At 42.3% G+C, this 23,423-nt stretch overlaps 1 protein-coding gene across 1 annotated transcript in view; it reads left to right on the forward strand.

Moving 5' to 3' along the window:
- The window catches only part of ADGRA3 (adhesion G protein-coupled receptor A3), a 97,695-nt gene that overhangs the window by 8,094 nt on the left and 66,178 nt on the right, over window positions 1–23,423 (forward strand). The window contains exon 2 of the mRNA XM_087828013.1: window positions 20,181–20,252. Within this exon, the coding sequence (XP_087684139.1) occupies window positions 20,181–20,252 (72 nt within the window). The remainder of the gene's footprint in view (window positions 1–20,180; window positions 20,253–23,423) is intronic.

Genomic DNA, 23,423 nt, shown 5'->3' on the forward strand with positions numbered 1-23,423 from the left:
CCCCAGCCTAGGATGTCTTACACTTCCTATAGCACAGAATCACTTCCATTATTTAGGGCAGTTCTTTCAGTACTTTTCATGTCATGACATGGGTAGACAATAGTGATGTTTGCAGGAAGGATGCCCCAGGCCTGAGTCCCACTGCCCTGGGTCTTGCATCCCAGCCCCAGGGGCCAGGGGAGCAGTTATCTCCACCTTCCAGTAACCTGGCTGGTGAGTTTCCTGTTGAGGTTTTCAGCCTTGAATTGAGTCATCCCCTGGGAGCATTAAGAATTCAGATGTCTGGACCACGGACCTCATGCTCTGATTTAATTGTTTAAGGATGGGGCTTGGATGTTGGTATTTTTCAGAGCTTGCGGGTGAATCTGATGTCACCAGGGTTGAGAAGCTGTTGTGCAGTAGCCCAGAAGGGTTGTAACCATGCTCACCAGGGGTCATCAGCCGCCACAAAAAGGGTAGAAAGAGCAGAGGAACCAATTGAGGGCAGCTGCCTGGCGTGGGAGAGGGGGACTGTTCCAAGTGGGGCAGGGAAGGATCAGAGTCGAGACAGTTTTAGGACAGATTGCTGGGAGCTTTAGCATGGGGCCCGATTCAGAGGAGACGCCAAAACCGCCTCTGTGAAGTGTGGATGATGTGCTGAAGCTGGGTTCAACATCATCTCACAGATTAAGAACAGTAAGGGGTTTTTTTGTTCGTTTTCTGCTTTCACATAGGTTTTCTTTTTAAAAATTTTTAAAAAATCTATCTTTATTGTTGAAGGTATTACAGATATCCCCCTTTTCCCCATTGATCCCCTCCACCCCTCATCCACCCCGCATCTATCCCACCCCCAGGCCTTCCCCATACCAATGTCTGTGTCCCTGTGCCCAAGGACAGTAAGGTGTTATTTATTTTTTCTTTTATTTTTTAATATGTCTTTATTGATTTTAGAGAGCTGAAGGGAAAGGGAGAGAGAGATGGAAATATCCATGATGAGAGAGTCATTGATCAGCTGCCTCCTGCACGCCCCCGACTGGGGATCGAGCCCGCAACCCGGGCATGTGCCCTGACCAGGAATCGAACCACAATCTCCTGGATCCTAGGTCGATTCTCTACAGAGTAGCCATCCTGGCTGGGCAAGGACAGTAAGGTTTTAAAGATGTGTTGTGGTGCTGAGTGAGTTAACTGAGGGCCTAACAGCAGCCAGCATTTCTCCAAACCAGCATCTGAGGGCCTGATACTTGGGGAGCAGGTAACAAAACACATGGCCCCAGCCTTAATGTAGCTTAACTTCTTTTATTTTAGATTTAAAACAGAGACTCATTTCCCGGTAAAAGTGCATTAATATAAAATAATAAAATTGTATAGAGAAGCTGTGAGAGGCCCAGTTTTCCAAGGATGCACTTGCTCTGGGAATTTTTTTTCCCCCCAGTCTTTATGAGTTTGATAAGTAAAAAGAACTTACTTTAATTTGCATTCTGACTGTAAGTAAGAGATGACTATATTGTGGTGTGTCTGCAAAAGAGTCATTTGTATTTGGCAAACTTCTCTGTAAACTTCATTTCTAATAACTTTTCTCCCCCAGTTGACACTTGAGATTCTTAGAGACAACCCATCATCCAATAGTATCTTTCCTTCATTGTTTTCTTGCTGCTTTGGTGGGGACTAAGGAGGCGGGACTGTGGGCATCCTTGTCATATCCTTGACTTTAACATTGGCAGGCGTGTTGGACAGACCGCATGAGCGATTTCCTCGGTCGGGGCTCGTCACTTCGTTGCTAGGCTGGGAGCCTGAATCAGCTCCTGTATCGGGCATTTGCTAGTTGCTTTTAGCTCTTTATCAGTTCAGATGACTAACATTTTTGGTTCTTAGTTAAAATAAAACTAAAAGCAAACATCTTTTGCCGTTCCTTCTTCCTCCCATGTTTTTCCTTCTTAAGTTTAAATGATATAATATTTGAATAGTCATGTGTGTTTGAAATCTTTTGTTCCTGAGTAATTGCTTTCGGGGGTGGGGTGGGGTGGGGTGGGGTGTGGTGTGCAGGTCAGTGGAATTATAATTGTATGTTCCATACAAAGAAGGCTGAATTGTCCATCAGCTGCACAATCTGTGTTTTAGAATTGTTATTAAATCATTTTAGCTCATTGGTAGCTCTGCTTAGTAAGTGCTGCTCCCACCTATTCACAAACTGTACTTGCAGGCCAAGGCACCTCCCTGGAAAAGGGGTACGCAAACTCCCTACGAGGCTGGGAGGTGGAGGACCCCGGAGTACTCTAAGCTCCCCAGTGCCCCCCTCGCGCCTCATCCCCGTGGTGCAGGGCCAGGGCGCAGGGCATAATGCACAGTGTGTGATTGTGAATTAAATTAACTCCCTGTATGAAGACATTTCTAAAGTGGAAAACAAGGTTGCACATATGTGGCTTGGCCTCACCTAGAATGTCAGTTCTGTTGAGTTCAGAGCCTTTGCTTTGCACCCTCCTGCTGCTGTAGCACCTATAATAGTTACAGGCATTTAACAGGCACTTCAGAGATCCTAGGCCTCCTATTGTGACCAGATGGAAAGCAGTTATAAATTGTGTCGGATGACACTTTGGTCAAAACCCTCCTTAGATTTACTAGGACACTGAGAGTGGCCTTAGAGGCGTAACAGTAATACAGCTTTTTTAAAATGTAGTTGTTAAACTTTTCTTTCTTTAAGCCTCTTTGAATCTTAAGTCTAATTAAATGGATTCATTTCCCATCAAGATAAGACTTAAAAGCATTCTCGTTTTTTTTATTGTGCAATTCTTCCCAACTCTCTTTTTCTGAAAGAGGCAAGGAAACCTTGACTGGTGGTGGTGTATTTGTCTCCAGGGCCCTGTTTGAGACAGACGTGCATCCTATTAGATTAATCCTCTCTTTAACCGCCTTTGGTTTGTTTGTTTGCTCTAAACAAGATCAAGCATTTAAAACTCTCCCTTTATGGCCAAGACTCCAGTGCTGGGCTGACTCTGTCCCTGGCGACCTCCGGCCTCCCGTCTGCTTGCCTTACTGCCGCTCTCAGGCTGCTGGTCGCTACCTATTTATAGACCTCGTTCTCCCACCAGACTCTGAACTCTTGACGTTGGTATTTTCCTCTGTGTCCTCAGCATGCAGCACATGAACACCCAGGGAGTCCTTGTTTAAACAAGTCCCATTTTCCTCCCCTTCCCCCCCCCCCCCAAATAGGACTAGGGGCAGAATCTTGCATGGTTCTTAGCATGGGAGGCACCATGCGTCAGTCTATCCTGGAGAGGCCTGGGTGTCTTCAAAGCAGAATGCTCCACCTACGAGGTCAAGGCGTAAACTCCCGTTTGGTAGTGAGAAGCGTCTGTCTCATCCCCAGATTCGTTTATCTTCCCCAGTTTCTTCATCCAGTTTCCTCCTACTTTTTGAGAAATTATCACTTATCTTTCCTACATTTTAAACTTTCCCCCTAGTTTGTGATGTTTCTCCCGGGCATACATAGCCCGTCCTGTTTTTCCTCTGTTAAAAAAGGCTCCCCTCCCCGAAACACTCCCTTGCAAGACCCTGTTGGATGGCCACTCTCCTCTCTTTGTAATTAAGCTTCTCGGAAGGTAGTTTGAATCCATGCTCTAAATTTTCTTACCTCTGTTCGAGTTTTACTCCATCGCTGCCCTGTGCCTGCCTAGATTCCAGCATCTTTCATTCACCACTACCTGTGTCCGTGTCTGGTCCTTGATGTTGCAGGGTCATCACACCTGTTATCACACTTAATTATTGACTTTCAGCCACTTTATGTAGTTTGGGCTTAGAAGCTCTTACGCAGAAGTGGCTGGCTGCACTGCGTGGTTTCCCTGCCAGCGTAGACCCTGGGAGCGGTGCCTCGGGGGTGGGGTGGGGGGGATGGCCTGCCTTCCAAGGGAAGGCTCCTGGGAACGGGTGAAACGCAGTGAGAAATACAGATGGTCTGCTTGAGTCGATTGCCTTCTTAGAGAACCCTCGTTAACTGTTACACTTGGACTTGGACTTGATTTCTCAGGGCTCCTTCCTGGCGGGTGGGTAACTTGTGTTCTTCTGTCAGGGACAGAGTTGGAAAACTTGCCCATCAGCTTACTGGAAGTTAACAGCCACAGACTGGGACTATGCTTGGCTGTAAAAATGTAGTCAAGCTTTCATTTGTTGTTGTTTTTAAATGGCTATTTGCAGGTTTTTAAAAATTTATTATTTTTATATTTTATTTTTATTTTTCGATTACAGTTGACATTCAATATTATTTTATATTAGTTTCAGGTGCCCTGCATAGTGGTTAGACATTTATATGATTTACAAAGTGATCTCCCCATTAAGTGTAGTACCCTCCTGGCCTCATCGGTAGTCCTTACAGTGTTATTGACTGTGTCCCCTGTGATGTGCTTTACATCACCGGGACTGTATTGTAACTGCCCGTCTGTGCTTCTCAATCCCTTCCCCTTTTCACCCAGCCCTCAACCCCCTCTCAGGGGCGGCCATCAGTCTGTTCTCGATATCTATGAGTCTGTTTCTGTTTTGTTTGCTTATTTTGTTCTTTAGATTCCACTTTTTAAACCTTTGTAATGTGCTCTCAGGTCCTTGTGTTAGTGTATCTTTTCCATTTTAGCAATTACAAGATCTTTTAAGTTGCAGGTTGCTGTTGGTCACTGTGTGTCACTGCATGCAGGGAAGACAGAGGGGGGATTATGGAGACCTCTGCACTGCCTTAGTGTGTCCAGAGTGAGAGGAGATGGTGGCAGCTGTTACATGGAAAGGAAAGTGTAGGCAGCCCTAGGCTTCAGTCGATGGCGGACAGGCCCTTTGTGCCTTGAAAAGTATTTCTGGGAGGTGAACATAACATGCTTCTCTCAGGTTCTCTCTTGTTCCTTTTTAATTTCTTTGATGTACAGCTAGTCTATGAAAGTATGAAAGCCTTATGGTTGTGTTTTATTCCAGCTGAGCTCATTTTCCAGTGATGCATTTGTTTTTCTGTTGGGATGCTGCAGGAGAGTAAAGAAAATCAAGGAGCTTGGTACACGTCTCACTGTTCCCTTCGAGAGAATATTTCAGAAAACACTTCTTAACTTTCTGAGGAAATTAACTTGATAGACCTGCTGTTTCTAGTTCTGCTGTAACCTTAAAGGGACCATGATTGAGCTACCAGGTTAAGAAGTCTATCTTTCTGATGTTTGACTTTCTCCTAAAAGGGGCCTGGTCGGTGTCTTGAACTGCCACGAGGAGAGAAACCTAAGGCGTTTATAAAACTTTTTGGCCTTCAGAACTTTGTAAGTGCCCTTAATTGATTTAAGTGTTCTACTAACAGCCAACATTCTGGTATTTATCACGTGCCAGGAACTGTCCAAATAGAGCATCACAACTGTAAAACAACTTCATGAGGTTGGTACAGCACCGTTTGACAGGTGTGCCCTCTGAGTGTGAACAGGTAACTTGCTCCTCCCAGATTACATGCTTTGAAGGCTGCTGGCCCAGGATTGGGACCTCTGGGCCTGTAATCCCCCTGCTGTTAAAAGTCCATAAAAGTCACAGACAACCTAAACACTCACTGTAGCTGTAGGGTTGGGGTAAGCCTGTTGTAGAACAAAAGATACAGGGGACTTGTTTGTTTCCACTGAACCATTTCTTTCAAGGTGGCTGACTGGGGGGAAACAGAGTACCTGAGAATTCTCACCTCGAACATTTGATGTCCCCAGTAACTGTTGAAGGAAAGGATTTTTCACATCCCAGTTTAACTATCCTCAGGTGGTTATGGGAGTGGCCACGGTCAGGCATACTTAGGTCTGCAAATGTGGTATGACTGATTATTAAATAATCAGTCTTTTTCTCATCTGTGTCCTTGAGATGGAAAATTTTATCCTAGAATAATAAATGATATCTCAAACCTAGCTGCCACGTGAAGATGAAAGCAGTAATAACGTCATTGGGAGGGTGGTTGCATTTTTGGTAGTTCCATTTTTCATCCGAAGTGAAAAGAAGCCATAACTCCAACTCTCTTTTTTAGTTAAGGAGGGTGCACTTCTGTATATCCCATTTGTGCTGGGTAAGCAGAGGACTGGCATTCCTGTCCCTTATTTGGTCAGGGTGATCAGAAGGAAGGACGCAGAGGAAATAGCAGTGGGACTGGATGGATGTAGGGCCTCACGTCGGCTTTGCTGCACAGTAGAATTGTGACCCTTAGCGAATTATCGTCGACCTGGCCCTCGCTTTCCTGAATGAGTTTTAAACTAGATCATCTTGAAGGTCTCTTTCCTGGAACTATGATTTTACATATCCCACAAAACCAATTCAAACCTGATAAGATTACTGAGGTATTTTTAAATCCACAGACTTTACAGACACATATAATGAAGCCCAAATCCTGTTATTAGAACTCATGCATTGCATTGTTGTAGTAAGTGAACGCAGGGGCTGCTTTCTTGGGCCTGTTTAGTGCTAAGCTTCTGACCTGCTTGGATCCTGCCTGAGCCTTGCAAGCCTTGCTCACCACTCTCAGCCCTGGTTGCCCCCCTCACCTATTGAGACCTGCCCTTGGTCCTAGGGCAGTACCCACATGGGGTCTTGTGCTCTCCTGTTAACTGGATTTTTTTTTTTTTTGTCTGAGGTCCTGTCTTTAAGACCTGAACCCTTGTGGTGCTGTTCCAGTGTTTGAACTCTGGCTGTCTCTTTGCATATCCCTATTTGTTCCCCTGGAATATAGATTTTTAGGACATGTGTTCTCCATAGGAAGAATAGATTTTTAAACCCAGCTCATTGAGTCAGCCAGCCTGCTGGCCAGAATTTCTGAGTCCCAAAACAACGTATAGCGTGTCTGCAGTGTTTGGAAACAAACCTTTTTTTTTTTTTAGCCTAGTGAAGATGCCCTTCATGACTTCACACAAACACACCATTTTTTCCTTTTATCCCCAGACTTTATGGACACTGCAGATTCTATATCCCATGATGATTTTTCTTGCCTGCATCCCCTGCCTTTACAGGTGTCCCTCAGCACCAGCATTCTGGCTCATCCTGGCTCACAGCAGTGCCCTGGTGACCTTTCCCTCCTAACTCCCTCCCTAGGTGAACAGGCCAGTTCCTGGTCATGATCCGGCCACCGATTGTGGAAGTTCCTTTGGAGTTGTAGTTGGCTGTGGTGTCACTTCGGTAGCACAGCCTATTCGTAGAACTCTGTGGCACATAGATTTCTCGCAGGCCTGCACTGGTGAATTGGGAGTAGACATCAGGAACGTCCTGTGAGCTTATCAGGAAAGTGCCGGGACGACTAGTGATTTGCACGGGACAGGAAGGTGGTGGCACGCGTGCCATTGTTTGCCACTGGCCCTGGAAGCCCAGAACTCTGTTAATGACTAGATTGTTCCTTTGGTTTTATAATCTTAAAATCACATGGCTTTTTGTATCTATCAGGGTTCTTCACTGTTGGAGAGTTTCAATAGCTACTTTCACACAAGGCTCAGCCACCTAAATTTACAGTCTCAAGAGACTTCTTCCAAGTAGAATTATTTAGATTCTATACTTAGCAGTAAGCATTCTCCTTGTAATATAATTGATTTCACTCCTCAGTGATGGTTTCCAAAATGTGCTCTCCAAGTATCTTCTCATAGGGAGTGGCTCCCAGCATTTGGACCCGCTGCCTAAGGAGCTCTGGGAGATTGTGTTGGAGCAAATGCTGGTTCCCATATATTAAAAACTCCTACAAATTAGTAGAAAAAGACAGATGATCCTTTCGAAATCTGGGCCAGTAATAACAAATAATGTTTGCTGAGTGTGCCAGACCCTGTTCTAAGTGTTTTAAGCGTTGTATTAGTCACTTCTCATGTTTCCCTAACGAGGTCATCATTAGTCTGAGCCCTCTTTTGTGCCTGAGGGAGTAGGGCATAGAAGCTTATTAATTCCCTGAGGTCACCCAGGCAGTAAGTGATGCAACCAGGATATGACCCCAGTCAGTCTGACTCCAGAGTCCATACTTGTAACCAGTATGTTGTAATGGTCAGAGGACGTTTCCAGACCGGCCCAGGAAGGGAACACAGATTTACAGTGGGAAATGCAAATTAAAGTTATGACGACCCAGTTTTCACTACTTCAACTCCGGTGAGACTTTGACCAGAATACTTCATAGGTGATGCATGTATTTCCATGCCCCCCTAGCAGCCCAACCCCACCAATTTAATTCCCCTCATTGGTGACCAGGCTCTCTGCGGCCAGCTCCACCCAGCAGGGCCCCCACCCATGCCTTGCCTGGACTCCTGGCCTGCGGAAGGGTGAGCCAGTAAATTGGTGTTGGTGTAAAGCATGTGGTTTATGATAGTTTGTTATGCAGCAGTAGGAGACTTACAGGCTTGTGAGGGATTATCTCTGTTGAAAACGATTTTCTATTCCTGTCTTATGCCTTTTGGACTTCTACTTTAAAAAAAAATAATAATAAAGGTCTGAAACATTTTCCCTAATCGTTCTGCTTTTCAACAACACTGACACTGTTCCCTTTGGATCGGTCGTGCATCCCTCTGGCAGCCTTGGCACTTACGAAGCATGTGTGCTGTTAGTCCTTGAGGTCTATTTTTGTATCCTTAGTGTTCCTCCCAGCTCACAGTAGGTGCTCAGATATATTCTCAGTTAATGAATTTCAGCTTAAAAATCAAAGATCCTACAAGAACCTCAGTATGGTCTCGGCAGAAAGCTCTCCATTCATTTAAAATGCTGAGTAAGTTGGCTTTTGTTGTATTCTTAAATAGTAAGCATCCAGTGTTCTTTATGATGTACCCATCCCTTGAAAAAATGGGCTCCCTGCTCTCATGGGGCTGATTTGTTCATAAAATAAGATGAAGTGTTATTTAATAAATAGTTGTTCGTTTGGGGGCAGTTTTGAAGGGGATCTAGTATGGCATAAAAACCCTTTAGTTTTTGTTTATCACCCAAATGCTATAATATTACATGTAAACTTACTGTTTACTGCTAAAGCAGAAAAATGGATTATTTCTTTTTTATTTAAGAAACTGCTGAAGAAAGAATCTGAAATAATTATAAGACCTTAAAAAAGGTCAGGTCTTTAATAAAAATGCCTGAAACTTGAAAGGTTATTAAAGAACCCATTTGAGTAGTTAAGGGTGGCCACAGGCCCAGGTTGACAGCTGTGTTCTCCGTGTAAACATTAATGGCACCTCCTTTTATTCTCAGGTGTCTGTTTGATGATCATTTATTTTGTGACCCTTAAGTAATATGCTAGTAATACCCTTAAGTCAATATCTTTGACTTGCTGTCTCATCTTAAAAAGCTGTTCACCTTGCGGAGAGAGAGGTTGGAAGTACTTTTTCATACAGCCCCAAAAGGGCAGGAGGAGTAAACCAAACTCCTCCGTAAGTCACCAAATCTGTAGAAAACTGGGGGGTGGGGGGGGTTGGCAAAAGAAGGTTTACAGTTGTAAGTATGCGGAACACAAGAGTTTATTCTTGCATTATCATTAATTACTGCATTATTTTCCATACGAACTGCAGTAAACCTCTTGCCCCGCCCTGTATGTGGAGCAGCTGGGTGTGGTGGAGCAGGAGCTAGGGATCTTGTCAGAAGGGAGCACAGTGGCCTGGGGCGTGGGTCTGCAGCAGAGACCGCTGAATGGAAAAGCCTGGCTCTCAGCTTCACCATTTTCTGGTTGTGAAGTGGTCCCATTGCTGGAACTTTCCAGCCTGCACTTTAAGTGCTCTGCCACATACATTCTTCTTAAAAGCCCTCTATTCTCTCTCAGAAGTGTCCAGGATGTCTTACAACGAGGCATTGGATGACTGAGAGGTTAAGGAACTTGTCCAAAGTCATGAAGCCAGATCCTGGAGTTAAGATTAGAACTCAGGTCCCCTGTAACCCACAGTCTACCCTTTGTCATCATCTCTCACGCTCAGTAATTATTAGGACAGAGCAGAGGCTGGAAACTGATCCCAAATCAGAAATCTGTTAGAGCCGCCAGGCCAGGGAGCAGAGCCTCCCCTTGCTCCCGCAGCCCAGCACCTGCCCCCTTGCTCTGCGCTGGGCAGTGGGATGGCCCGGGGTGACTGGCACTGGGGAGTGGGTGTGGGGCATTCAGGGAAACCTCGCTGTTTTACAGGGAGCCTGGGGCTCTCCCTTGGTCGACGTGAAGTGTTCTGTTTTAACAGGCACCTTGTGATTAACAGTAATCATTCTATTAGGTGAAAGGTAGTTGAGGTTTTGGCAAAATTCGTAAAGGAAAGGAAAACCTTAGCCAACCTGCACGAAAAGGGAAGGGATGGGCTAGAAACCAAGCCTACCCCTAGCCGAGCACCTGGAGAGGGGGTCGCAGAAGAAACAGTCTCTACACTTAGGAAAAGACCCCTCCCCGGCCCCCTAAGTGGATACGCGTTGAACCACGTTTGCTTCCTTTTTCTCCTTTCCTTCCAAAACTCTGTTGAAAACAACAGGAAAAAAAAACAACCATAAAAATATGAGCAGACCCATAACTAACAGGGCTGGGAAATGAGAAAGGTGTTCCAGTGGTCCAGAAGCATGGAGGGCGTCGTGGACTAAATAAAACAGATGGCATCAGATTGATGGTGACGTTACACAGCACGGGGACTCACAGCCCAGTAGGGATGAAAGCGGGACTAGCTAGAAAAATGAATTTTCCTAACGGGATCCTGGAAGAGGTCCGAGAATTGAATCTCTAGGGAGGCGCCACAGAAGCGGTAAGGAGAGTGCTGGGCCCGGAATGAATCAGCCTGAAGCTGCTGCTCCCACTGAGCCCAGTGAGTCTGGCCCCCGGGGTTGGTGGCAGGGCCTGCCTCGCGCCAAAGCCCTTCACCTCGCCTTCAGTGAATGGGAGGCTTGCCAAGGCAGGACACTGGTGGGGGACTGTAGCCAGGAGGGGTTGTAGGGGACCCCAGGTTTCTTTTGTGTTCCTACTTTGTGAGGATATGTGACTTCTGAACCTTGAAATAAAGGCACTTTTGTTCCACACCCCCCCCTTCCTACCCATTCACCGTTATTCTCGTGTGTGCGAAAGAAACCCTCTGCTGTAAGTGTGAGCAAGCAATCAAGGGTCATCAGACATTTGAAAGGAAATCAGGGAAAAGTTAGCACGGGACAGTTGTAATTCCTAGTCTCAGATCCGAGAGACCTGCAGATCTGTAAAGCAGCAGCATCCGTGGGTACGGAGGAGTTAACACCGAGGTGGTGGTGTTAGGAAGCTCTTGCTGGGGCCCGAGATGGGATCAGGAGCAACGTGGGGACTGCTTAGGACTCAGAAAACAGTAGTCTGGAAAATCGAGCAGAGGATGTCTTCTAAAATTCAAAGCAACAGGTTTAGGCAGAGAATTATGAAGCAGAATTAAGTGATGTAGAGGATGGGCCTAGGAGACAAGTCCCTGACTAAGAAGCAGAATTCTAAGATTCCATCAGCGATCAGATGCCTGTTTCCAAACAGCTTATCAGTGAGGGAGCCAGGAGACAGTACTTTTAGGAGCTGGCTTCCCCAAAAATGTGTATTTCTCTTTCCCACACCATGAAATAGCAATTCTTCAGAACTTCCCTTGACACCCAGCCTTCTCGTTTAGAGCTCTTCTGAGTGACACGACCCTTCTTGTTAACACATACTATCATTTTAACGCAAAGGCTGTTATGTTGTTTATTTGAAAATAATTTTAAACTTATAGGAAAGTTAAAAGAATCAGAATAATAAGCAGAAGCCCTGTATAGGTTTTGCTGTTACTCACATTTTATGCCTTTGCTTTATCAGTTGCTCTTCTGCCTAAGAATGTGTGATAAATGCGTTTTCAATCATTTGGCACTACGATGCATACATCCTAACCTACTGAGTTTTTTATAAGGGTGACTTCGACTTTATTATTATTATTATTACTTTTTACGTCTTCAGTCTTGATAATACAATTTGCATATTTGCAAAGATACGGTTTTGTTTGTATTTTTTGCTTGGTTAATATAACAAACTCCCACTACTACAAATTTAATTTAATCTCACATCACTGGAAGTTTAACTGCTCCCCTTATAAATTAACTGGCAGCTGAGAGATGCGAGCTGCTTGAGTGATAGTTCTCCATGGCACGTGAAGAAATCCCACCAGCCTCTCCTAAATGTTAAATTCTGAGAGATTTAACAGCTCTGCTCCCTTTCATTATGCTGACTGCCATATAATATGCAAGCTTCTATTATACAACTTTTTATTTCCGTGCTGTATCATATAAAACCTTAATGTATAAACACTGAGCCATAATTAGGGATCCCGACTTAAAATTCAGCCACAGTTTACGTGTGTGCCAACATTGACAGCCACGGTTTAATTCATAACTAGCAGCTGGAAATTTTCTCTTGATTTCAATGTTAAGATGGTCCTAATTTTAGGAGGGTTAAAATATAGAAAAGAGTATCTTAGAACCCTTTTATTGCGATATTAAGAGAAGAAAATATACATCCTCTGGTAGAATTGTTGATTTCCTCCCTAACATTTTCTTAAGCCTCAGAGAGAAGAAAGAGTGCGAGGGGCCTGATATTTGTACTTCCCATCTGCCCCCTGGATGCCGGGATGTTATCGATTTTGTATCATTAATTCCTTCGAGAGAGCTCTTTGACCATACGTAGAAATTTAAACCCAGCTGTGTTTCTGTTTCATCCATTTATTGAACGGGTATTGTGGGCCTCTCGTCAGTGGGATCCTCTGGGAAGCCCATCCCAGGGCGAGGTTAGAAGCACCACGTTTTTACTGGGGAAATAATAAAACAAAGGGAGATGAGGCAGAAGGGGGCCTGGGAAGCCTTCGGACTGCGATGCAGGTCTGGCACCTGTGAAAGGAAAGGGGGAAGGGAGAGGGTAGGATGGGCCTCAGACTAAGGTTCAGCCACAGGCAAGTCTTGAGCAGCCCCCCAGGGAGCTCTGGTGCAGAGCTTTACCGGCCAGGAGCGGAGAGCCTCTCACCACTGCTGCGCTCAGTCCTGGCTGGCGTTGCCCGCGGAGTGAGCGACGTCTGCCTGCGGGCGGAGGGCAGGTCCTCTAGACAGCTGCAGGGAGGTCTGAGCACTGCCCCGCGTGGCCGCAACAGTTACTTCAGTCTGTCACTTGGTCTGAGTGTGAATCTGATCAGGGCGCTTTAACTTGCAAAATTTTGTTGCTGTTATTTTGGAAAAAATAACAGTACTGGTTCCGTGAGGTTGCTGTGAGGCGTGACTGAGTAGTGTATCCTCATAAGAGGGGTTGCTGTACTGTGGAATCGCTCAGATGTTCACACATGTTCCTTCTTGTGGGGACGCAGTGATGGTCAAGGGCTCTGCACTTCATGCCTTTGACCCTGCCATGGAAAACATGGTCAATACACAAATACCTGAGCAGAGTTATTTAATAGGGCAGGTAGTGCTGTTAAACAAGATAATGTGACACAGTGAGGGCAAGACAATTTTTTGACGTACGAGAACTAAAGGATACCACCCAGAATTTTTTCTGTGTGAATGAATGAATGAATGAATGCAGTTCAGAGGAGGGCACATTGGTGAGTAAACTAATAATACTTAGGACAAAATGTGTGTGATTGCCTATGACATGGAATTAAAGATTTTAAAATAAAGATTATTCAAGTTGATGGGGAGTTTTGGAGTCTAATGGACACTCTCTTATTCTTACTTGATAGGAAGAATTAATTTAGAATCAGCATTTGATTTTCATTTGCCTGAAAACAGAACAAACTGGCACAGAGTGTGCTAACAGAACTCAACAGAGTTTTCCTGTAAAGGGCCAGAGAGAAAGTATTCCCGGCTCTGCTGGCCAGCCAGCCTGTCCATGCTCTTCAAGCCTGCCACCGTAACAAAGGCCGCCACAGGCACCGTGTGAATCAGTGGGCACGGCTCTGTTCCAGTCAGACTTTCAAGAACACTCACATTTGAATTTCGTATACTTTTCATGTATCGTATAATTTTTTTTTTTAACTTTCTTTTAACCACTTAAAAATATAAAAACCATTCTTGGAGCTCACAGTTGGTCAGGAGAACAGGTAGAGTGTTGGATTTGGCTGCCCCTGGGCTGGAACTTGGAGGAACTCGTGGAGGAACCAGTTTTCATCAGTGGGATAAATGAAGCAAAGCACTAAAAATTTACTTCTCAGGAGTTAACATTCCTCATGCTAGCTTATCACAGGTGCTTCTAAGGATTAGGCCGTATGCCCATGGAGGTTACTGACTCAAAAGTGTAGCTTAACTCTATGGTCTGTTATTCCTGTACTTGATGAAGATGTAGAAATTACAGATATTAGTCTGCATGATAAATCCAGTACATAGAATCAGATTGTATTACTACAATTCGTATTACTTGAGCAAATCATAAATGTCAAGGAATGGAAACTTTTTTGACATTTAAATGCATACCTTCAGTCCTCAGTATGCCATTGATCTTTCTGTATGAATACCTGAAGAGCTTCCTCCCCCCAATTCTGCAACCCCCCCATCTGCATGATACCCCATTTTGTGGACAACTGTCACCAGTCCCATATTACTGGAACCAACCTAAATATCCAGTCATTAGCTTTTACAGACAATAGCACAATGAATAATTTTGTTATATAAATATATAATTACACAACATTTAGCATGCGATATATTTCACAAACATACAGGTATATCTTCGGGGTGTATTTCCAAAGGGGAGTTAATGGATCAAGTATTATATATGCATTATTGCCCTCCTTAATGATTTTACTGATTTATAGCAAAACATGAGTGGCTGTTTCCCTCTGGAAAAAAAAAAATGTTAGCACATTTTTTACCCATTCTAAGTGATTTATGGTTTTAGTTTAAATTTACATTTCTCTAATGATTAGGATTGTATGTCCCTTCATAATATTATGATTTATTAATGTTTACTTTTATCTGTTCATGGCCTTTGCTAGTTTTTTTATTGGGGACTTTTTTCTTAAAGAGCCCTTTATATATTTGAAAAATTAGTTCTTTGTTTTGGATAGTAGTTATAAATATTTGCTTTTAACATTGTATATGGGTTTAAAATTTTCAAGAAGTTTTTAAAATGTACTACATTTTAAAGTGTAGTCCTGTTTGCTCCATTCCTTAGTCATGATGGCTTCGAAATATGCCACCTTCCATTTTTTTCTGTTTCTGAGTCTGTCTTCCTTTTCATCAGACCTTCTCTGAGTCTCCTGTCTCCCTCTTCTAAGGACACTAGTCCTTAGATTTGGGTCCCACCCTAAGCCCATATGATCTCATCTCGAAACCCTGAAACCCTCAACTTAATTACATCACAAATAGCCTTTTTTGAGTGAAGGTCATGTTCACAGGTTCTGGGTGGACATATCTATTGGAGGACCACCCATGTAACCCACTGCAATAGCCCTGTTTGTTTATCTGCTTTTTCCCTCCAGTGGTTGACTTTAAGAATTGTATTCCTAATGTTTGATCTGAATATTTAATGTTCCTGAAATATATTTTCATTTCCTCTCAAAAGGAGAATTCTTTACCTTCCGCCATAGGGCTGTGGGTGCTATTAGCAGCATTCCATTCTGGGACTTGCAGTACATGCAACTGAGAACATGTAATACTCAACTTCTATTTTTTTCTGTTCCATTAACTTTGATTTAAAAAACAACAACCACACATGTTACCCAGCCCAAGTGCCTCAATGGTTGAGCGTCACCCTGTGAACCAGGAGGTCACAGGTTTGATTCCCGGTCAGGGCACATGCCCGGGTTGCGGGCTTGATCCCCAGCAGGGGGCGTGCAGGAGGCAGCCGATCAGTGACTCTCTCATCATTGGTGTTTCTGTCTCTCTCTCTCCCTCTCCCTTCCTCTCTCTGAAGTCAGTAAAGATATATTAAAAACATAAAACAGCACATGTTTACATTGCCTTACTCTTGCTTTCACTTTCAGCATAAGCGATATGCTGAGCCACAGCAGTGGACATCAGACTTGCCTCGGAGTTAAAATTCAGGAGGCGTGAGCCTGGAACAGCGCTCCTGAGCACCGTCTATAGATCATGCGTGTTATCACCATTAGTAAAGAACAGAAATGGGTCTGCCTGAGCTTTATAACTTTGGTCAAGCTTCCTATTTTTCATTCAGTTACCTCCTAGAAAGATTGAAATTTCAAAGATGTCAGCAGAAATGTTGATTACGAATGGGTTTTAGGTTTATAATGATACAGATATTATTATGCATTTTCTAGTTCTACAAACTCCGTCTCAAAATTGAGTATAAAAACTGTCTGCAGAGTAGATTTATTCCTCCCGATCCCTTTTTCTCGCACAGAATCCTTAAACACAGGGAGTAATGTGTGGACTGAATATATTAACATGAGGTTGTAAATATACTTTTAAGGTTACAGTTACAACTTTTTAAGTGTGATGAAATGTCTTTTTACTCTCCTCAATAAAATCTATCATTTATTGTACCAAAGCCTTTATGACTGAGCCAATGACAGTCCTTCTGCTGGAGCAGCACTGAGCGCAGTGAGTGTGGTAGTCACCGCCCTGAGCCTGTTTCCCAAGCCACTTCCATGTCTGGGTTCCATTCATCACTCAGAAACAGAACTCTAATGTCACTGAGCTTAGCCAGTAGATTGTTCATTTTCCTTACTTTTGGTTTATTGGTTATAAATTCTTGGTCACTGTAAAGTTCATCAGCTTTGCTCGTTAAAACGTGAATAATTATAGAAAATGAAGAGAAGCTAGAAGAGAGCTTGATGATTATTCTGGTCTAATTTTTTTCTGTCTTAAAAATGACGAATTCTACCATAGAAGTAACTGTCACAAACTCAATCATTCAATACGGGTGGGGTCTCAGCTAAAAACCTGGACCACTATTGGTTTTTTGTTTTTTTTAAATTTATCTTTATTGTTGGAAGTATTATAAATGTCCCTTTTTCCCCCCATTGATTCCTTCCCCCTGTACCCCTCCCCCCAGGCCTTCACCCCACTATTGTCTGTGTCCATGGGTTATACATATATGCATAAAAATTCTTATGTTAATCTCTCCCCACCCACCCACCCCCACCTTCCCTCTGAGATTCCTCGGTCTGTTCCATGCTTGTGTGTCTCTGGATCTGTTTTGTTCACCAGTTTATTTTGTTCATTAGATTCCACATATGAGTAAGATCATGTGACACTTGTCTTTCTCTGACTGGCTTATTTCACTCAGCATAATACTCTCCAGGTCCCACCAGGCTGTCTCAAAGGGTAAGGGATCCTTCTTTTTTACAGCTGCATAGTATTCCATGGTGTAGATGTCTGAGAAGATGCTTGATATGATTCAGTCTTCTTGAACTTGTAGAGACTTGTTTTGTGTCCTAACATGTGGTCTGTCTTAGAGAGTATCCCATGTGCAGTTGAGGAGAATGTATATTCTGCAGCTTTGGGGTGAAATGTTCTATAAATGTCAATTAAATCCATCTGATCTAGTGTGTCATTTAGAGTCACTGTTTGCTTGTTGAGTTTTTGTCTGGAAGATCTGTCCAGTAAAGTCAGTGGGGTGTTAAAGTCCCCTGCTATGACATATTGTTCTGTATTATTATTATTAATATTATCGTTGTTAATCCTCACTTAACAATATTTTTTTTCTATTGATTTTTAGAGAGAGTGGGAGGGAGAGAAAGAGCAAGGGAGGGAGAAAGGGAGAGGGAGAGAAACATTGATGTGAGAGAGAGACATCAATCGGTTGCCTCTGGTATGTACCCAGACTGGGGCCAGGGATTGAACCTGCAACTCAGGTATGTGCCCTTGACTAGGAATCAAACCCACAACCCTGTGGTGCAGGGGGGCTGAAGTTCTAACCACTTATCAACACCAGCCAGGGCAGCATCACCATTGTTCTTTGCACTACTGTTAATGCCTAATAAGTTGCAAACAGTTACTATATAAACATTTTTTGAATATAAATAAATGTGAGTCCTTAATCTCAAAGTATAAATAAAATATTCTTTATTTTTTTGCTTAGATATAATTGTATTCAAAATTAACCCAACTTTAAGTTATGCTTAGTTATTAAGGAGAAAATATTTTATCAGGAAAAAATATTTTAAAAATAAGAGTCATAGTCTTGATATTTTCAGAGATACTGTAAGGTTATAAAAAATAAATGAGAAACCAGTAGAAGCCTCATCACTACTATAGCGATCTTTTTGCTGTATTTTTTCCAAGTTTTTTTTTTTTTTTTATCTCTGCCTGGATTCTTTTCAATCAATGGTATCAGTTTTGTTGTTATAACTGATCATAAGCATTTTCCTTTTCATCAAGTTTCCTTTGAAATGATCATTTTTAATGGTGTGTGACATTTTGCTGTTTGGATGTATCACAATATGTCTCTCTCTTCCTCTTACATAAACTGACCTCTTTGGTAGTTTCTAATTCTGTCTGTTATAAATCACGCTGAAACGAGTCACTGAATATACCTATTGTCAGATCTGGTGACATGTTAGCAGAGGGTTGATGCCTGTGACCGCGGGCTGGAGGCTCCTGGTGTGCACCACCAGGCTGCTCAGAGAAGCCTGTTGCGGGGACCTTTGTGGCCTCGTGCCAGTCTGAGTTTGCTTTGCCCATGCCCACTACCTCGCTTCTGAAAACCTTTGCAATTTTGATTAGAGAACGCGGTATTGTATTTTAATTGGAGTGTTTTTGATCGCCATGTTTCCTTGGTCCCCTGGTTGTTGCTTTGGAAATAGCTTTGGGAGAGGCTGAACACTGCATGGTAATGCACTTTGATTGAAAGAAACATTCAAACGACAGAGGGTGTGAGTCTTGGCACCAGGGAAACTGAATCTGACCGCTAATGAACGTTCATTGGGCATGTCTTAAATTTTCTAGTTTCCTTCTAGTGTTTATGAGGTAGGTATTAGCCTTCCCATTTTATGAACAGGGGCTCTGGTACAGGTTCAGTGTCACCTGGGAGTGACTGAAGAGCTGGCTCCAAACACAGGTGTACTTGACCAGAGAAGCTCCTAGTAATCGTCCCACGTAACAGGCTCTGAAATGTTCATCTGCATGAGTGGGGATTAAAAAAAATTCACTTATATCTAAAGAAAATTAGATGTCATATGGGATAGAAACTTTTTAATGCGCTTTTAGAGTAATGAAAGCAGACAAAGTGAAAATGGTCCTGAAATTTTATGACGCAGAGACATTGTATGTACGCAGACTTGTGTGTTGCACTGTCTCGGAGGGAGGGGTGTCACCCCTCCACCTTGCACCCACTGTGAAGGGCGCCCCTGCAACACCGAGTGTGAGGCAGAATCTTGGGCTCAGATGCCAGTAGTGTCTCTCTTGGCCAACGTGGGCGTATGTTGGAGAACGTGGGGTTTGGAGTAGAAAAGTCCTGGGTTCACCTCTTGGCTCTGTCATTTATTAGTGTCATCTTGTGCCATTAACATAACTCTTCTATGCCTTGGTTTTCTCATTTTCTTAATATCCCCACTCCCCCCAATCAGGTAGCTGTAGTATTTTCACTTTATTTATAGAAACTCTTTATTGTTATTTAAGCTGCCAGAGGTGCATAGTTACAAAGCCTAGAGAAGCTGAATCATGGATACAGAGTCTCTTCTTAGGCAAGTCTTGCCATGAGGGTGGCTAGATTATGACTTCGAATAAATTTTTGTTTTCAGTTTGTTTGTTTTTTAAGAACATTGTCTTGGTACCTGTGGTATAATATTGGAATACAGCCACCATCTGCGTCTGCGTGTGAGTGCATGCGGCCAGTACATTTTCACAGCCAGACACATAGGCTTGCGTTCTGTTAAATTACAGATAATATTCAGCATTACTGCAGTGATATCAAGGGAGTATTTTATTTCTTTGTAAGGTCAATATTTTATAGAGCACTGTACACATTTTTGTATTAAGTTTCCAGTTTTTAAATAAGTATTCAACTTATGTAAGTTTATTAATTATATAAATGTATGTGGCCTTCTTTATTCTTATATTGAACTGAGAGCTATTTTGTGTTGACTTCTCTTTTTATTTTAAAATTTTGGTTCACTATGACAGGGACAATTTAAGAAGTGACAGATGTGTGAGCTCTTTTAGGTGGTTTTCCAAAAAAAGACAAAGAAGCTCCTTTTTTGTCAGGCATCTCAAAAATGTAGGGTGTAATAAAGGACTTCTTAGAATTCCTCATAGGTTTAACTATAATAAGCTAAATTACTTTGATATTGGTGCTGTACATATATTAGGCAACTTACATTGTATTTTTTTGTCATTTTTAGGATTCTGAGTAACAATAAAATTTCCGAGCTGAAGAATGGCTCATTTTCTGGGCTCAGCCTCCTTGAAAGATTGTGAGTATTCTTATTGTTATTTTACTTAATGCATTTCTACTGTATATCTAGTACTAAACCCCCAGCTTTTCAAAATAAAAATTGAGTTTTTCCAATGTTTTATTAGGAGAAATTTCTAGAATTGAATTTTTAAAAGCAAGTAGTCCTGACTTTACTTTTATGTGGAATCTGAAAAAATAAATGAACAAACTAAACAGAAACAAACTGAGATGCAGAGAACAAATTGATGGTTGCCAGATGGGAGGGGGGTTGAGGGGTGAGTAAAAAGGGTGAAAGGGATTAAGAATACAAACCGCCAGTTGTAAAAGCAGTCACAGGGATATAAAGTACAGCACAGGGAATATAGTCAATAATAGTGTAGTCATTATGAGTGGTGTCAGGTGGGTACCAGACTTATGGGGGGGCAACTTTGTAAGGTATATAAATGTAACTTTGTAAGGTATATAAGCTATATACATTAGTTGTACACCTGAAACTAATATGATATGTGAACTATAATTGAAAAATAAATTTTAAAACACAACTGGTTAAAGCAGAGGTTGGCAAACTTTCTGTAAATGGCCAGACAGTCAATATTTTAGGCTCATGGGCCATATGGTCTTTGTCACAATGACTGGATTCTGCCATTGTAGTGGGAGAGCAAGCAACAGACCTTAAATAAATGAATCCACATGGAGGTGACTCTGTTTACAAAACAGGCCATGGGAGACCGTAGTTTGCTGACCACTGGTTTTTAAAGTATAGATGCTGTTTTGAAGTTCAGTTTTGACATGCATGCCTCATAAAGTAGCCAAGGAGAATTAAAAAACCACCAAGGGGAAAACTTCTGGATAAACTCTGGTGTTTTATGCAGATGTCTCTGAATGTGGTCATTGTGTTTTACTTAGCAATTAAGTCTAGTCATTTTGCTTATGATCAGGTGTGTTCCAGGTAACACACATTTTTTGCCTTAGTGAGTGTAGCACAGTGGATATTTAATTTGCTTGTTTTCCGAATGCTGCTCTAGGATCCTGTTTCAGATTCCCATGTTACCCATACACTTAGGATAACACTTCAGAGTACAGCAGGGAGCCACACAGTGAACATCTTTCCTGCTGCAAATCGAACTCTCCTCATTTTCTCAGCTCTCTCTGTTGTCCTTCAGTTTCTCTGCTTCGAGGCCGCCTTTCCTTCACCGTTTCACCTACGGGCTCCTCCCACAACTGAACTCCCGCAGGACTTGACTGCTCCCATCACTAATGTGTCACTTAAGCATAGACCATCTATAGCGTTTGACTCTATCGCCAAATACAGCCACATTTTAAGGTATTAGGGGTTATGACTTCAGCGTAGGAATTGGGGGGCAGGGCACAATTCAGTCTTAAAGTTCAAACCATGTTGTTCAAGGGTGAACTGTATATTGTTATTAAAATAATTTTCTAAAATGTATACTTCCTGTATATTATTCCCTTGCTTTTTTGATAAATGTTTTTTGCATTTTTTTTAGACTTTTTAGACTGTTTATAATTGAGAACGTCTATGATTTACCCACCTATTCACCATGTACTCATTCGTCCCTCTCTGCTTCCTTCCATTTTCCCTCTTCATTTTGTGGTATTGTCATTCTTATGTTATATTTGTCAGAATTTAGTGACACTCTCCTGTGCTCTAATTACTGACACTAGAATTGCATAGTGGTCAATGTGTGTGACCCTTTAATGTTCATTCCACCTGGAATGATGGGTCTAGGTCATCAAAGCATCTCTTGTTAGTGATTGACAGGCCAGTCCTAGCCGATGAGGGATGAGGGATGAGGGATGAGGGATGGTTAGCTTTGAGGCTTCAGAGAATGATTTCCAGGCTCCTAAGGAGATACAAGAAGAAAGTCTCCATTCTTTTTCATGACTTTTTTCTTGGAGGTGATTTTTGGACCTGAGATATGATGTCATGATTGAAGGTCAGCCTGAAGGCAAATTTGACTGTCTGCACATGGGGATCTGAGAGATAGATGGAACCCACCACTAAGGCTGCCTTACTTCTTGATTTCCTGTAATACCAGCGAGTTACTGTCTTTATTGTTGAAGCTGTTTTGAGTAGAGCTTTCTGATACCTGTAGTTTAAAAGTGTCTTTTCTGATATACTTTATATTCTTGCCTGAAGGATATAGCTCTTTTTCCAATTACTATTTAAATATTTCTTTAATTTTGTTGAAGCAATTTTCATGCACCTTTTTTTTCATTTATGTTTTAATGACCCAACATATTCATATGCAGCTGCCCATCATAACATTTGACTTCTGTTCACTAGGGAAGCCATGGGTTGGTGAGGGGAATGTTAAATGAGAGAATCTGACTATAAATATCTTTTGGCAATGCCTGATTAATATGGCTATTATTAAATGTTATATAACATGTCAAGCATTTTTTATTATTAAATAAAAAGTGTATCTTTAAATCATATTACACTACTTAGTTATTCATGAGAACTATTTTCTGGAAACACATGCAGTACATCATTGACCACAAATTTATGTCGGGCTTTAGCGAAGTCGTTTCCTGTTGTTGATACCTTTTAGAATCTGAGAAGGGAAGCATATTAAAAAAAAAAAAAAGAACTGACATTATATGTTTCCATTTGCTGAGATTTTTAGCTTATGCAATATAAGTCACACACATTCTGATTGAATTTTCTCCAAAAATCTTCTTTGAGGTGTAGAGTCGGGATAGGTTGTAAGGGGGAGATAGGAACTAATACATTGGTCCTCATGGTGAATTGTACTTTCTGGGACTTAAAACATTGGGTACAGAAACTAATATTTATTATGAAAATTTTCAAACATACAGAAAAATTGAGAGAATGTAGTAATCTCCCGTATCACCAGTTTATTTACCCAAATTCAATAATTATTAACACTGACAATTCCAGGCTTACATCTTGACCTCTAATCAAACCAATGGACATGGCTACCCCCTGACCTCTGTCTATCTCATTGCCCTAGGTCCTAGGTTTAGTTAGGCCAGGGTAGTGTAATCATGCCAATTATTAGGGCCAGAGTATTTTAAAAATCAGAACAGGGGTTGATCAAGTGCCCCACCTGGAGGAGCGGTGCTGGGAATTCTAGGCACTGTCTGGTGTGTACCGTATGCTGTGGGAAAGTGGGGAAAACAAGGGAGAAGCCTGCAAAGACAAAAA

This window comes from Miniopterus natalensis, chromosome 1 (assembly GCF_054644295.1).
Source record: "Miniopterus natalensis isolate mMinNat1 chromosome 1, mMinNat1.hap1, whole genome shotgun sequence".
Classification (NCBI taxonomy): Eukaryota; Metazoa; Chordata; class Mammalia; order Chiroptera; family Miniopteridae; genus Miniopterus; species Miniopterus natalensis.